We start from the raw sequence: 16,174 nt of genomic DNA on the forward strand, positions 1-16,174 counted from the left end.
AGGAGCGGCCGCGCTGCTGCACGGTTCGAACACAGCCTCGCCCACAGCAGCAGCGCCGCCGGCAGCTGCAGGGCCTTGCCGGAGGTTGTACAGGCACGATTCAGGCTGGAGGGGACGGAGCAGATGAGAGACCCTGGCACAGGGAAAACCTCCTTCAGGGAAAAGCCTGGCAGCGCAGAGGGAGCCAGCATTACTGCACGGGATGGCGGAACGCTGCAGCACGGCCGAGTGCCTGGCAGGACTCTTCTCGTCTCTGGCAGAGGGAATCCCAGGCAGCGGGAGTTTCCCAGAGTCTGTGACTCCGAGCGGGTGTCCATATCCACACTTCAGCAGCCTCTGCCCTCCCAGCACGCAGTCCGGGCTCGGGCAGCACTCGCTCCCTTTCTCAGAGGCCCACGCTCCCTCTAGCGCCCGGCTCCGCTTCCCTCAGGCGGGCAGCCCGCGCCCTTCCCGCGGCCTGCGCCCGGGGGCCCATCCGCAGCACGCCGGGCTAATTAAAACCGATGCTTTGTGGGGCACGCAGGCCCTGTGGTGCTCTGCAGAGCTGCATGCCTGGCGATTGTGTGGCATGTTGGAATAAAAAGGGGAAAAAACACCGTGACAGCCTCAGTGTCAGGACTGTGCCACTCGTTTCAGTGGGAGAGCAATCAGGTCTCCTTCAGCACTGACAGGGAGGAACAAAAGTGAGATTTGATCACTCAGCATCCATCTTTTCTTACTTTTATTGCATGCTGCGACTCCACTGGTTATGAAGGCTGGAAATTGACCCTAAAGTTTCCATGGCAGATTATTTATCAAATATGTTTACACCCACACAGACACATTCTACAAACATGCAGCAAATTTTCTTCAGTTGCCTCAGTCTCATAATACCCCATAAAGGCAGGAAAGGAAACACTTCTATTCTTTCCTTTTTGCATGGAGGAAATATTAACAACAATGGTGCAGCTCTCCCTGAACATGAAGTTAGGATTTTGGAAATTGTTTACTTTGGATTCCTACACAGAGTTTAAGCAAACCAGGAAGCTTGTATGCAAAGGCATAACTGCAGCAAAGTATATTTCAGCTAAGGGATATTCCAGCTTTAAATTCCTGCTGGGCTCCACCAACTATGTCACCAGAGCAGTGTCCAACATGGCTTACAGTGTGGGTCAAACTCCCACAGAGTAACAAACTCTTCCAGCCAAACAAGAGACAGTGAAAGGCTGTGCACAAGAGAGGAAAAAAACTCATCTGCCCACAGTCCTGTGGTTTTAATTCAGAAAACGTGAAGGGCCCACAGGTCTCCTTGTTGTACTGTTCCATGTTTCCTCACCTCTGTATTCATTTCTCAATCTTACTTTCCACTGCTTTAGGATCCTTCAGGTTGAATTCTCCAATAGAGTAAAATAGCCTAGATCAATCTTGTATCAATTTAAACTGGGGATCCAAACAAATACTTTCCTGCTTTGGGGAATTTCTGCAATTTTAGAATTCAATGCTTCACAAGGAACATGTCATTTAATTTACTGTCTCAACTGAGGCGGGTTGGATTCGACACCTTCAAACACAGATTCTCAATGGAAGATAACCTTGGCCAGAGCCCAACCAAACCCAAGCATTAACTCCACAACTGACAGGTCCCCTGCAATGTCCTCAAAGCAGCCCCAACCATGAGGCCTGGCCCTCAGTTCTGGAATGAATCTGGAATTGTGTGCGAGTGCTGACTGATGTAAGCATGTACTGCTCTCTGTTCTACCCACAGACATCCAGGGAGCTCAAGAAGCATGATACCACAGTATGACTTGAGTCAATTCTTGACTGTTTGCAAGACCGGTTTCCAGTATTCTTCAGTGCAAGTAACACCAAAGATCTTTGCCCTTAACCTGTGCTTTTCCCATTAGACAACACTGGTCTCCTAAGTCTTCTAGAATCCCTACTACAAACACAGCTGTAAATTTGGAAACTCTCAGAAAGTTTCATCTCCCTACAGCCTTGCCTTCAAGAAAATATTTGTTTCATCTCACCTCCCTTTTGAGAAAAATCTCTTCTGCCTAACATAAATTATCTGCTTAAACCTCTTTTCAAAAGACTTCATCATCTAATTGGATGAATGTTTTCCATTATGAAAAAATAATTCAAGAATCACATAGCTGTTTCTATTTGCATTTAATCCACTTTGAAAGCTTAGCCACAAGTCCTAGGGCATCATGGCAAAGTCTGAGTACTGAGGTCTGAAGAGAAGCTGCTGATAGGCAGCTGAGACAGGAGCAGTTCTGTTGCTGAGCTTGGAACTACAAGAACATCAATAGTTTGCTGTGCCAGACAGGGAAACGGCCCAGGGAACCTGCCAGTTTCCTGAGATCCACAAACAGTACCCAGGTCCAAACATCAAATTGACTTTGCAATGAAACCAGTCTGGAGAGAAACAACACAAAAAATGTTTTCCAGATGCCTTCTCCCTGGTCTACTAACTCAACACAACCACAGAAGTAGTTGCCACGCTGATTTCATGTTTACTTCCAATCTTCTATTTAAACATTAATTAAAAATGGATTGGCAAAGTACTGGAGAAGGACTTTAGTAGCAAGCTACATTAATAAAGGTAGAGGAAAAATAGAAATGCATAAAGACATTTTGCCAGAGTTGGCCTACCTTCAATGGCAACAAGACCATAGCATACTCAAAAGCTATTTGAGAACAAAACAGTCTAGAATAGAAATTAAAATATCTGCCAAAGGCAGCGCAATTAATGTGGTTGCTCTCTCACCATTTTTGCATTCTAGGAGTAAACATTTTAGACTGAAATCCAGCTGGACTTTTGGAGCAGTTGCCCGTGGCTGACAACTAAATACAGCTTTGCCTGCCTAAAGATTTCCCTTCCTCCCTTCCAAGCATAGCAGTTTATTTGGAATTGCAAATAGTGCCCATCACACACCGCATTTCAAGGCATCTTAATGAAAAACTACCTGGCACAGAGTGATCCCATTGGCCTGCCCAGCTTGTAATGCTCCATGGGAGTGAGTAATGTCTCAGCATCCAACCACCAGTACATTAGCAGATCACACCAGAACCCTGCCAAAAGCATTCAGAGGAATCATTCCCGGAAGAGACAAGCTTCACTGGGAGAACTTGCACAACCTGCTTGTCACTGCCAGCCCCCAGAGCTTGACAGGGCAAAGAAAAAGGATCAGTGGTAGTAGGAGGTAAAGAAAACCCATCCAGAGCAGAGTGGTTCCCATCAGATCATCATCTTTACATGATTCTTGAAAATCCCCAAAAACCTTCTGGTACCTTGCTGCAGCACTTCCTTTGAAAATAAACTTTTCCTAATGTCCAGTATGACATATGTTGAGGCTGTTAACACATATTAATCCCTCTTCAACCAAAAGGATAAGCTGCATCTTCTAACTCTACTTCCAATGTCTGTAAGTTACTGCAGCATTATTAGCCTCCTCTTTATTATCTTGTCCCAAAGACATCTCATATTGGAGTGAATCTTGAAGCCACATTAACTCTAGAAATGACAGTCACAGGCCAACTGGACAAAACAGTGCAGCATGGCTGCCAAGACAAAACCAGACCCCAATCCAGTGTCTGACCAGCTCTCATCCTGCCCTCCCCAGTTTTCAGGGCCTGGATCATGCTGTAAGCATCCATGCAATTGCATGGTTTGCACAAGCAGCAGCTGCATCATTGAAGCACACCAGACTTCCATTGGTTTATCTTCTGCACTGTTGTAGTACAATGAGATAAAAAAATTGCATTGTTGACATTTTTCATGCAGTATGATAAATCCAGCCCTAGGATATAGAGGAACTTGGTCTGGCTGCAGCAACCTGCAATATACACATGCCTGAGACAAATGCCCTCTCCTGCTCTTACTGGGGCATTATAGTGCATTTCTCATCCTTATTCCAGAAGTTTGGGAGAATTTATGCCAGAATTTGGGAGATGTCTCTGTCCATGACAATGGGGATTGGGACTAGATCATCTTTAAGATTCCTTCCAACCCTTAATATTCAATGATTTTGTGGAGTTTGCCCTCTGGTTACTAAAAAAGGCATATATACATGGGATAGCTAAAGCATGCAGTGATCATAGCTGCAGCATCTCCACAGATAGTGGATTGAAAATGCCTTCCAGAGAAAGCTAGAAATGTGCATCTTTTCTTCTCATATGGAAAAAAACAATGCCAACCACAATGCCACAGAATTTGTGGTAATTCCATCATGGAAAAAGCATGGACAAAATTAAGTACTTTCTATAAACAGCTGCTTTCATCAGAGGGACAGCTCTGAAACGCAACAAAAACAGTTCCCATTTCCCATTCCACCAGTGATCACACCAGGAGAGCAATCCTAGTAACTGTGTTTTATTCACTGTAGCTTCTTGGAATCTCTTGGAAAACCTACTATCAAGAAATGAGATAGTGAGATTTAAAACTGTAAGAGCATTAAAGGTGCTGCTACCTTTTTTTGCACATCCTTACCCTAGAAATCAGGGAGAGAGGAAGGAGGAAAAGATCATATGAGGAATCAGATCATCTTCACAAGAAGGTTGGAGAGAGCATCTGATGAGCAGAACAAGGAAAAATTTCATGCACTAACATAAACATCTAGAGAGGGAAAACAAGCCTAGACTCAAAACTGCTCACTGAATTTGTACACATATGTGTTCAGAGAGGAATGCTTTTGGAAAAAGAATGGTTTGCAGATCTTTTGGGAATAACAGAATTTTTCACTAAAAATTCTCCTTTCTTTAGAAAAGCCTTGGCAAGAAAACATTTTATCTGATCTCTCCAAGGTCCCTCAAGAGCTTCATGACCTTGCTCAATAAATGCTTCTATTAGGGCAGATTGATACTTGAAGCCCAAATAGAAGTCTGCTTTTTCCAATATCAGACCCACTGAATTAAACCAAGTGCCCTCCATGAGAACATAGAGAACACAAACCTCACTTCTACACAGACTAGCATTTTTGTATTTTCTTAACGATTTTCACTTCAAGATCCTCAGGTATTGTACAAAGCAGAAATGAATTCTGCTCCACATCACCACTTTGTGGTAGCTAAGTAGTACTATCCTCGTTTAACATGGAAGAGGAGATCCTGAGAGGTTAATTGTCTTTCCTAAGGTCACAGAAAAAGCCTGTGGGCAGGACAAAGCAGAGAACCCAAATTCCCTGATCTCACCAGCTTTTTGCCTCTATCATAATCCTGACCTCACTAGCTGCAAATACAGAAAACAAAAGTTTGTTGCCTGGAAGAGATTACGTTTTAGTAAGTTAAATTGTGATTTCAGGGATGTGTGAGAAAAGGGGGATAGGAGATTCACAGACACTTGCTTTTAAAATAAAAATAATTAAGAAGCAGAGGGGTTTAACATTATAGGTAACAAGATGTCCAGCAGCTGCAAAGACGTCCCTTTTGTGGAGTGTCTGCAGATCTTCTTTGCAAATCCATGCAGTTTTCAGGAATACCCCACCACTAATGCACAAAACTTGATTGATCGTGTTTTTAATAACACATAAGTGACAAAAACTGAGCTTTTGAAGTCTGTTCAAGTAACAGAATTGGTAAAAGCGAGCTGTTTGCCTCTTTACTGCTTTGGGAGCCTGAATACAATAACACACAGACACATCCTACCTACTCTACTAGGTCAACTGGCATAATCATGACATGAGTTAATATCTATTGTCCATTTCCAACGCACTTTCCTGCTGCTTTACATCTCCTGTGACCTAAGAAAATTTATGCTTTGTGATGTGGGGCTGGGGACCAATGTGGCTGGCAAAAGAAGCCACACTCTTTGCCTGAGTGACCTTGGGCAAATTGCTTCATGTTCTTGTGCCATGGACACACCAACAGTACAATTAGGTTAAAACTGAGCTGCGGCAGAAAAACAGGTATTGGATTCAGCCTTATCTGTTGATTAATGAAAGAACCCAGGTTCAAGCATATAACTTTCCCTCTACACAGTTAAAAAAAATCCAATTAATTACTAAATGCAGTATGCTTTCTGCAAAAGACAGGAGAGAAAAAGACTCAGAATGCTAGACCTCATATTAGGAAAATCACAAAAAGATAACATTAGAATTTATTTTCACTCTTGCTTCCCCTTCCTACAAACACCACCCTGGCAATAAACACCAGTCTTTTGCTTTAGCTTGTGCTTTTGAGTTGGAAGCTTTCAATGCATGGTATCCTGAGGTGCAAAATCCTAATGGCATGCCATGAACAATCAAGATATTTTATTTCATTACCCTTCTCAGTCACTTAAAGAAGGAATCTAGTTATTTAAATAGCATGTTTCTGTGAAAGAAACTGAGGAGAGTGAATTTTGTGAAAATCACTTTCTGAGCTGTGCTTTAGAAAAAAAATAACCTTTCTTTCCCCTGCAAATGCCTATAGAATGAGTTTTCATTGCTACTTTAAGCAGAAATACTCAAAATTACTGGAAATCCATGCTGGGAAGGCATGGGGGAGGCATTTAAGCTTCTTTTACTCAACACCCCTTGATTCAGCATCAAAATGAAACAAAAGAGAGGGCATATAGGTTGTTTTTTTCAGTACATTGCATTTTATGTTAAAAATAAATAATCCTAGAGACAAGTGTAGCGTTGAAATATACCATACAGCTGTTTTCTCTTCAGTGTTTGCTTTCATCTTTAATGAGAGTGAAATTCATGTCTGGCAAACACAACTGCCTTTAAAAATTGGTTAAATCAAAGTAACATCTACATTGCTGTCAGAATTATTGCCTAAGTAGCAATAAATAGACAAAAAAAAATCAAGTAAAAAAAAATAGTTGAATTGCACAGTAGAACCTATAGCTGATGCACAGATAGAGACACAGATAGATAAGTAGGTAGACAATTTGCTTTTTCATGGCTAGTAAGTTCCATGAAGAATGTATCTGAAAATGCAACCAATCTGCTTTATGCTGTTAATTGCTTTATATTCATTTCCAATAGTGGCAAAACAATAAAAGAGGCATTTTCAAGGCAGTGACAAGCTATAATAATCAGAATAATGGGAATATTGTCATCAGACATAAAGGTTTCCCAGAGTCCTTTAAATTACATCTGTTCCCAGACTACATGAGAATAGGAATGGTATTTCCGATACCAAGTCAAAAGAAACTTCAAGTTTTGTCCACAGCCACCTGCCGGGCGTTGCAGAGCGGGCGTGAGGGAGGGTCCTGCACTATCATGGCACAACGTGTGGGCTTTTGGGACGTGCCCTCTACACACGCACACACACACAGTCCCACAGGCTTCCAGGGACACCTCCGAGACGCGTTATTATTGACTTCGGGGAAAAGGCCTGAGATGACACGGATTTTTTTACAAACTTTCCACTCTGCTCACACTACGTGCCTCCCCTCAAAGCTCCTTGACGTGCTGCGGGGCTTTCCGCTCCTTAATGAATTAATGGGATCTCTCTTGCCTACAGCACTCACAGCGGGGCACTGGAGGGCTTTTCCACCAGCCCTGTGCATCACACATGCCAGGCAGGGAGGCAGCGAAGCGTGCCACGGTGTTTATTACATACGGGGAGACTGGGAGTGGGGGTCCCCAGGGCAGCGGCACACGGGACACGCGGGAGCGCAGCGCAGAGCGCTGGGGCCAGCCCGGCCCTCCGGGGCGCTGCCCGGGATCGGGGCTCTGCCTCCGGGGGCGGGGGCACAACCGTGCTCCCACTCGCCTTCACCTTTCCCCAGGAAAACTTTTCTCCTGCGGACATCGCTCCGTGCCCCGCTCCCGCTGGCCATAAGGGCACGGTGCCCGCCCAGCGCCCCTCTCCTTCTCGCAGCTGCTGTCCCGGCTGCTGTCCCGGCTCCCTCCCCGCCAAGCGCCGCCGGACCGGACCGGGTCGGGTGGGGTCGGCTCGGGTGTGCGGGGCGGTACTCACGCTGCTGTTGTGTCCGGACCAGTGCACCATGGCTTGGTTGTGCGCCGCATCCCCGGTGAGCGCGAAGGTGGTGCTGCTCAGCCTCGGCTCCTCGGCCCCTCGCGGCCGCGCCGCTCTCCCATCCTCCGGGGGCCCGCGGGGCTGAGCGCGACCGCCGCGCTGCCCCTCGGCCGCGGGCACTCCCCGGACGCCGCCGGCCGGCAGCGCCCGGCGCCCCTCGGTGCTCCGGCGGGTCCGCGGCGCCGCCGGGCCCCGGCTCCCGGGCGCGCCGCCTCCCGCCCCCGCCGCGCCGAGCGCCGCTCCCCGCGGCCCCGCTTGGCCCCCCGGCTCCGCGCCCGGCACCGGCACCGGCTCCGCGGCGGCCGCCGCCCCGAGTGAGCCCCGCGCCCGGCCGCTCGGCCAGCTCCGTAATCCTCGCGGCGGCGGCGGCGGTCGCTGCTCCTGCCTAAGGCGAGACGAGGAGGACGGCCAGGAGGGCGATGGAGATGAGCAGGATCTGCAAGTTATTTCGGCGCCGGTGCAACACCAAGAGAGAAGTAAGAACCATGTCCAGGCGAGAAAAATGGTGTGGCAGGTCGGAAAGCAGTTGGTCCCCTTCTCCATGCCTTTGCGGAGCGAGTCGGGGGGCTTGCAGAGGGAGGGGGGATGAGGCGCTGCGTTTAGGGCTTTTTTTTTTTTTTTTAGGAAGAAAGGGGCCGGATTCTAATTATAATATTTATTATTTGCAAAAGGCGCCTCTTTCTCTGGCTCTTCTTCTTTCTCTTCTTCGCTTTTCTCTTGACTCTTTCTCAGCCTCTGAGACGATGACCAGGAAAAAAAAAAAAAAAAAAAAAAAAGGAAAGAAGGGGGGGAAAAGGAAAAAAAACTCTCCCCGGTAGTTGGATTCTGTTCCTTACTGTTGCTGGATAATTTTTTTTTCAAAAGTGCTTTTCAGTGAAACTGTTCACGTTCAAGGATTTGATCAAGTGAGAGGGTACCACCACACGGGGGGAGGAGCCCCGAGCCTTGCCAAGCCGCCGCCGCCGCTGAAATACACCGCCGAGTCACCCGCCGCGCCGCGCCGCGCCGCCGGGGGCCGGGAGCGGGGCCGGGGGCGGGAGCGGGACACCGCGCTGCACCGAATCAGCTGGAGCATCACCCAGCCTTCTCTCCTGATTTGGTATGTGTGCTCCTGGCCGAGAGAAAGCAGCCGTCATTCCCCCGCTTCTCCTGATGTATATGTACATAGACTCGTGTTTACAGCGCTGTGGGTGCTCCTCGCCCTGTGTGTGTGCGCGTACATGTACGCACAAAGGCTGGATGCCAGCCACGGGCACGGGGGCACGAGGGAACGCAGCTGGGATGAGCGGCTCTTGGGTGCCTCCCGTGTGTGAGAGCGCACCCACGGACCCGGCCATCCAGCAGCATCCCTCCAGAGCCGGCTCCGTGCGTGTGGATGTGCCCGTCCCAAGCGCAGCCTCCCGGCCGCGGGACCTCGCGCGTGTGCGTGGGAATCCCAGCAGCCTTGCCACCGTCCAGCAAGGGAGACTAGCAGGATTTGTGTGGGGCCAATAACGAAGAAAGGGCAGTGTCTGCAGGCAGCTCCCTGCAGCAGCATCTCGGGACTGTGTCGGGAGAAGGAGCCAGGGGGATGTCTTTCTTTAGGTCACGGCAGCGCAGCGCTCCCGCTCCCGTCGCACGGATGCAGTCCCCCTGGCCAGGACACCTGTTTTCTGCTGGCAAAGCTCAAGAAGCCTTTGCAGCTTCAGCCCCCGGACAAGGTGTGAGTAATGGCAGGCTGTGAATGGGAGAGGGAGGCTGCTGCCGCCTCCCGCGGCTGCGGGGCGTCCCTGTGGGTCACCCTTGGCATCGCCATCTGTGCCAGTGCCACGTCCCTCCGGACCGATTCATTGCAGCAACACGTCGGCACTTTCTCTTCGGATCAAACCCACGGTCGACCTTCTCCCGTTCTCCTCCTCCCTTTGAAAAGTGTCGATAATTAGCGATTTTTTAATCGTCCCACCCTCCTACTTCCCGCATCAGCCATTCTTTGCCGTCCAAAGACGGATCCACCAACTACGCGGCTCTCCCCGCGGTCTGCCCCCTCCCCATCGCCAGGCCGGGTGCGGGGGCGGCTCAGCACTTTCTCCCGCCTATCGCGGGTCTCCCAGCCCGGCAGGGAGCGGGAGACAGAGGCAGGACCGGAGCTGACACTGCCCGCACCGGGGAGCGGGGAGGTTTCTGGCTTGGTCAGCGCCTGCTGCAGAGCGCCCGGCCCGGGCTGGGGGGTCCGTGCAGCCCGGCTGCCGCAGGGGAGCGAGCGGAGAGCCGGAGGAGGGAAGAGGGGCTGCACACAGCGCTGCCTGTTGCGAACGGGGGCAGCGGTCGCTAAAGGGCTGTCCTGCAGGAGTGGGAAGCGGGGCCCGGTGGCAGCCGGTGCACACAGAACAGCGCTGACAGCCTCGCGAAGGCGGCGGGGGCCGTACCCACAAACGCGGACCCTTATTAGCCTCAATTCCCAACGCAGAGAGGGAAAGTGGGAGGTGGGGGTAGGGGAAGCGAATCACCCACTCCCAGCGCAACGGATGGTATTCCTGGCTTGGAATCGGCTCCTTTTGTACTGTGCTGCCAAAATGTTTAGATGACATTTTATTTGTGTGGGAGCAGTGACGTGGGCCTGAGCCAGAGCTGCTCCACAGAACCTCAGGCAAGGGGATTTCACAAATTGCACACGCTTGTGGCAGGGGCTACCCTGCATGCACAGGGACACACCAGCCCTGAGGCCGCACACTACTGCTGCTTGTAGGCAACCAGCAGGGCGTGGGGAACAGGAAGGAGCCCACTGCCCCTCAAACTCGACAGCTGCAGGAACAGAGTTCCCAGCTGTGTGACATTAGCAGCACACATGCCACCCCAGTGTCTTGCCATTGCTGTGCACTGCGAGGAGAGGCACTGCCCACCTAATGCCATCCTCTAGCAGTGAGGCTGCAGCTGTGACAGGAAGAACTTGTTCTTAAATTATAATCAAAGTTTCTGCAGTCCCTCTGGACCCAGCAGCAGCTCACTGCTGCTCCTAAAGGTCTCTGCACATCAAGAATCCCAGGCACCACATTGTAAAAGCTACTGTGGTGCTAGCAATTGCCACTACTTAGCCAGTCCCCTGCAGTGCAGTCCACCCAATCCCATTTATCTCTCAGCCTTGCTATCTAGTTCTTGTCCAGATCCTGACCAGTCACTCCTTTGTGCAGCAGCATCCTTGGCCAAAGCCCACCCAGACCAAGACAGGACTTGTGGGCACATCTCATTTCACAAATCCTGCCAGCACAAAGCATTTCTTTGTGTCCACCACATCACTCTTTGTCACCACAAGAGCCCAGCTGTGCTGGACATGGCACAGAATCTGATGGTGAACACTTGAACGCAGCCTAACACTTTATTTGGGACAGTACTTTCACCATTCCAATAGCAGGTGTTTTCCACCCTGCAGACTGAAGAGCCATTCCTTGCAATCACCTCTGCGAGTGTCATCCTCACCTGCCACACTCGGGGATAGTCCCAGACATTCAGTGGTGATTGTATCAGTGAGATTACCCCAAGCCCTAATTTCTCAGACAAACACCCACAGGAAGCTCTGGTCTTTCTGAAGCAAATTCTAAAATGCCTTCATCAGTGCCTGCTTATTGCTGTTAGATAACAGGATGCACAGCTGGGGGAGTCCCACTGATAATGTGGGACTGCGTACTAGAATCTCCCCGCTCTGCCTCAGCAGCCGTGCTCTCAAGTGTCTTTCCTTCTCTAGAAAACAAAGGTAATGTGAGCAACACCCCCATCTCCTGCACGATTCGCGAACTGCGTGCCCATGGCCAGCCCACAGAAAAAGGGGCTTTTCCACTTTGTACCATCTCTGTTGCAGGAATAACAGACTTGCTTCAAAACCTGGCCTCTTGCATGACAGGGTGACAGTGAGGATGTCATCTGACAACCCCAGATTTGCACAGTCTATATCCAAGAATAGAAATGGAATAGTTCAACGCAGTATCCATTACAGGCTGTTTTAATCCCTGATCTAATCCATTATGATCTGCTTTAATCCCCACCCAGCTGCAAACATCCATTCAAAGAAGCAGGGGTTGGTGTTATATTCTGTTGGACCATGTTGAGTTTTAATTGATGTAGAGAAAACCATATGCCCTAACACCAGGCAATGCAGAGGATTTCTAAGTAAGTAAGTAAATGTTCCGGAAGGCAAATTGTGACACAAATACAAAGTAGCAGAACATTCCTATAACCGAGGGGGAGCTGAGTTCAGTTAAGGAGAGAAAAGCAATTGGGGGAGTTATGTTTGTTTGGAGGGGGTGATTTGGATGGAAGAAGACTAATGACACTATCTAAAGAAAGAAGCAAATAGAGCCTGGCAATTGCCAAAGCCTTCAAAAGCAGCATTGATTATTTGGGTTTTACTTTTTTTTCCCTCTTTCCTATTATATGAATTTCATGTGGGGAAAAAAATAATTATGAAATTTTAAATTCTATCACACATATCAATAACTTCATCATCCCTGCCTCTGCTGTTGATTGTTGACCTGCTGCCCAGTACCCCAACCCTTCTGTTTTGCCCAGCTCTGCCTATCATTGCTCCATGTCCCTCTCCTCCTGAAGGATTGCACACACCCAGAGCATGTCTCCCAGTCACTATCCCCCCAGAAAATTTCTGAGTGGGAGCTGGATCATGAAAGAAAGGAGGAAGGGTTAGGTAAGAGATCGTAAGAGGAAAATTTAGAGAGGGGGGAAAGAAATTAATGTCCCAGCTACACTGCACTCTTTTCACATACTCACACCCTCCCCTGAAGGTCTCCTGCACTCCTCAAGCCCTCCCAAGGGAGTAAATCCCACACATACTAAAAGAAAAATCAATGCTTGCTCCAGTTAACTTTAACCTATTTATTATGTGTGAGACCAGTCGCTGGAAAACAAAGCAGCTCTGTGATAATGGTGTCTTGTTTACCAAGGAAAAGCCTGAATCTACCTAAACAAAAATCATTAAAAGCTGAAGTATCCCTGTACCCTTAGACAAAGTGTCACCTGCAGGCAGGTCCTCCACCATTTTTGCTGGTGCAGTACTACCCCATTGTGGGACAGATTTTCTCTGAGCACAGCCAGGCAGGGTGTGCAGCAGACAGTCTGACTGAAGCACAGCAGGCCCGTGGCACTGACAGACCTGCTGCAAAGCTCTGGAACAGGGGCTGCAGAAAACTCTACAGATGCTGCAAGAGGGAGTCTGGTTTCTGCACTGAGTGATGAAGTGAGAGTCCAATACACAGGTACCACATAGCAGCACACCAACGGAGGTGTTTCACACAGCCTGGATCAAGGGACGGTGGCAGGACACTTGATCTCAGCTGATCTTGGAACAGGGTCCTCACAAAGTGGATCCCCTCACTGCATCACAGCGCCAGTCTCTGATCCACACCACTGACAGTGCCCCAGAGCAGGAGAGGGAGCCACAGGCCATGCTGGGACTGCAGCAGGTTGGGGCTTAGCAGAGTGAAGAACCTGCTGACAATCTCACCTCAGGCTCCCCAGCATGAGCAGATGTCATGTCAGGTTTGCTGACCAACTGCACTGCATCCCTCCTTTTGATTTTATCTATCTGCACACCATATCTGTGGGAGACAGAAGAGCCCCTTTCCTTCAGGGATGCTCAGACAGCTGCACTCTCTTCAGCCACTGATAAGGCTGCCCAAAAGGTGCACAACCTGCACAGTGCAGGTAAGAGACTCAGCAAGACACAGAGCAGGCAGGGGTGTTTTCAATTTTCTGGGGAAATTCAGCAGGTTCTAAATCATGTTTCTAGTTAATGTTGGACTTTATTGTTCATCTTAAAGCCAAGATAAGAAAATCCCCTTCTGCTGATAATCAGCATCATCAGGAATGCCAAAGAGCTTATCAGAATGGAATGAGTGCACAGATTTGCAGCATACACAAAGATAAATTGTGCAGCACACAAGTTCATGGTGTTGAATTCACTGTATATTGAAGATTCCATATATTTTTATCTTAGAGATTCCAGTCAGAAATACAGGATCCCCCATCTCCCAGATTTCAAATCATTTAGGACCACAGTGAGATACTGGACTTTCAGAAGCATTTGCCAAGTTTTTGAAAATATGCTCCTTAGCATTACTTCGCTCTGGATCAGGACATTTAAACCTTCAGCCCCTCTTTGTCTTCTGAATTCAATGAGCTCATCTAAAAGCTGGGTCCAGCTATGCCACATATTATGAAGAGAGGAGGAATAATAGCTTAAGATGTTACAATATCTAAGAATACTCTATGAGTACTGAGATACCCCATTTGCAGAAAGGCTGATTAAAACCAGAAATGTGGCTACTGTTCATTAGATCATTGATTCAGGAAGACTAAATGACCCTCATCTTTCTTCCTGCCCCAAGGTATGTCTCAGTATTGCAGGTTCCCTGAAGAAAAGGAATCTTCCTTACTGTTAGAAATGTTGTGCACCTGTCATCAGCTTTTCATTTCTGGTTGTTAATGAAGCCTCATGCCTAAGAGGGTTTAGGATTGGCTTTACAGCCATCAAAAGGGAGAGCACAAATGCTGCCTTGCTGTGCAAAGAGAGTCTTTGTGAATATGGAGCCTCCCCTATGCTTGTTCCATTCCTGAAGAAACAAGACAGAAAAATGACAAAGTGCCTTTTCCATCCCACAGAGCACACACGGGGAGAATGAGGCTGACATGGTCAGTGACACAGCAATAGTTCTCTCTCTCCAAGACTCTGTTCCCTCCCCAGTTACCTTTTTCCTATTTTTTATCTTCTTCCAGACAAATCTTTCCTTTTTCTACTCTTCCCTTCCCCTAAGTTTGTGATAGACTTAGAAGGGGAAGGAGCTGGTATTGTTTCTCCTCTATTCAAGCTAAAAAGTCATTTCTCTGTGTGTGAGTGCACAAAGGCAGAATTTTCTTAGCAAGCTAGAGAGAAACAAGTCTGGCAGCAACCCCAGCTTTGATGGTGGGACTTCACAGGAGGATGTTGAACCTGCAACAGCTTGGTGCTCTTTTCTCTTCCACAACAAACACCATCTTTTAAGATTCTCACCTATGGCTATTTCCTTCCCTTCTTTTAAGAAGAACCCCAAACAAGAGAGAAATTGAACTACAGCACAGAGGAAAGACTTTATACTAGTCAACATGAAGGGAAGCTTGTATACTTAGCACAGAAGAAACAAATCAAGAAGGAAATAAAGAAAAATAATGCAAAACTACAGCAGTAGGTAGCTGGCTGTAGGCAGGTGTTTCTTACCAAGCCAGTCCTGGCAGCCCCCAGATATCCTGTGCACTGAATCAGCAATAACTAACTCCTAAAAGGAATCAGGTTAAATCAAATATCATGTAAACAGAGATTGAAATATTCTGAAGGGGGGAGTCTCAGGCAAATGTGTGCTCCCAGCACCTCTAAGACATGAAGTAGGAGAGAATTAAGTGGCAGCTTTTACAGCCTTTGCTAGACTGTCTTGGCCAATAGCTTCAACTCACAGGGGACCAAGTGAAGTTTCACACCACCAAAGGAAATTAGGAAAGATAACACTATCCTCACAAAGAGAATAATGCATGCAGTGTAATGAATTCTGGCCGGCAAAGGCCAGGCATCACAGCTCTATGTATTTCCATGATAAAAATGCCAATTACTAAATTAATAATAACTTAAACTTTAGTAATGCCTAGAGTTCCTGTCAGGCTCCAGGAAATGGCCTGCAAATGCAGCAAGGAGACAATCCCCTCTCTGAAGTTTAGGTTATGACTTGAAAGCAGGAAACTTGTGTACTATTTTCAAGACAGACTGAAAATGAGAACAATTAAGGAGATTGATCTTCACAAAATAAAAATGTACTGGGGCAAATCAGGGAGTTTGTCTTGGAAAGGAGGAGGAAAAACCTGCGCAGGGATTTATTGCAATGCAAAATCTGTCACAGGCAAGGGGTGGAGAGGCCAAAAACCTGAAAGGTTTGGGAAGGCTCAAGGGAACTTCTTCCCTTGAACGACCACCTGACCACAACATTTATTACTCCAACACAGAGTGTATTTATTCTGTGTTCTACCAAGTGATTTAACAGCTTCCTTATTTTCTTGATGGTTTGAATCTATTCCTTAGCTTTGTTGCAGATGTCCAGGTTCCAGTGCAGTACAGCAGAGACCACCCTTGTCTTTTCTCCCTTTTCTGAATCTGCCCAACACCTGGCAATTTCAGGAGCAATCTCAAGAGGGTTAAAATTCAGGGACACAAATG

At 47.9% G+C, this 16,174-nt stretch overlaps 1 protein-coding gene across 1 annotated transcript in view; it reads right to left on the bottom strand.

Annotated features, from left to right (window-relative positions):
* LOC128937256 (VPS10 domain-containing receptor SorCS3-like) overlaps positions 1 to 8,859 on the bottom strand; it is a 264,166-nt gene extending 255,307 nt beyond the window's left edge. The window contains exon 1 of the mRNA XM_054276750.1: positions 7,894 to 8,859. Coding sequence (XP_054132725.1) covers positions 7,894 to 8,496 — 603 coding nt within the window. The 5' untranslated portion in view covers positions 8,497 to 8,859. The remainder of the gene's footprint in view (positions 1 to 7,893) is intronic.
* Positions 8,860 to 16,174: the final 7,315 nt, after the last annotated feature.

Source organism: Melozone crissalis, unplaced genomic scaffold, assembly GCF_028551555.1.
Source record: "Melozone crissalis strain CALT ecotype California unplaced genomic scaffold, PUWL_Pcris_2 ptg000019l_1, whole genome shotgun sequence".
In the NCBI taxonomy this organism is placed as follows: domain Eukaryota; kingdom Metazoa; phylum Chordata; class Aves; order Passeriformes; family Passerellidae; genus Melozone; species Melozone crissalis.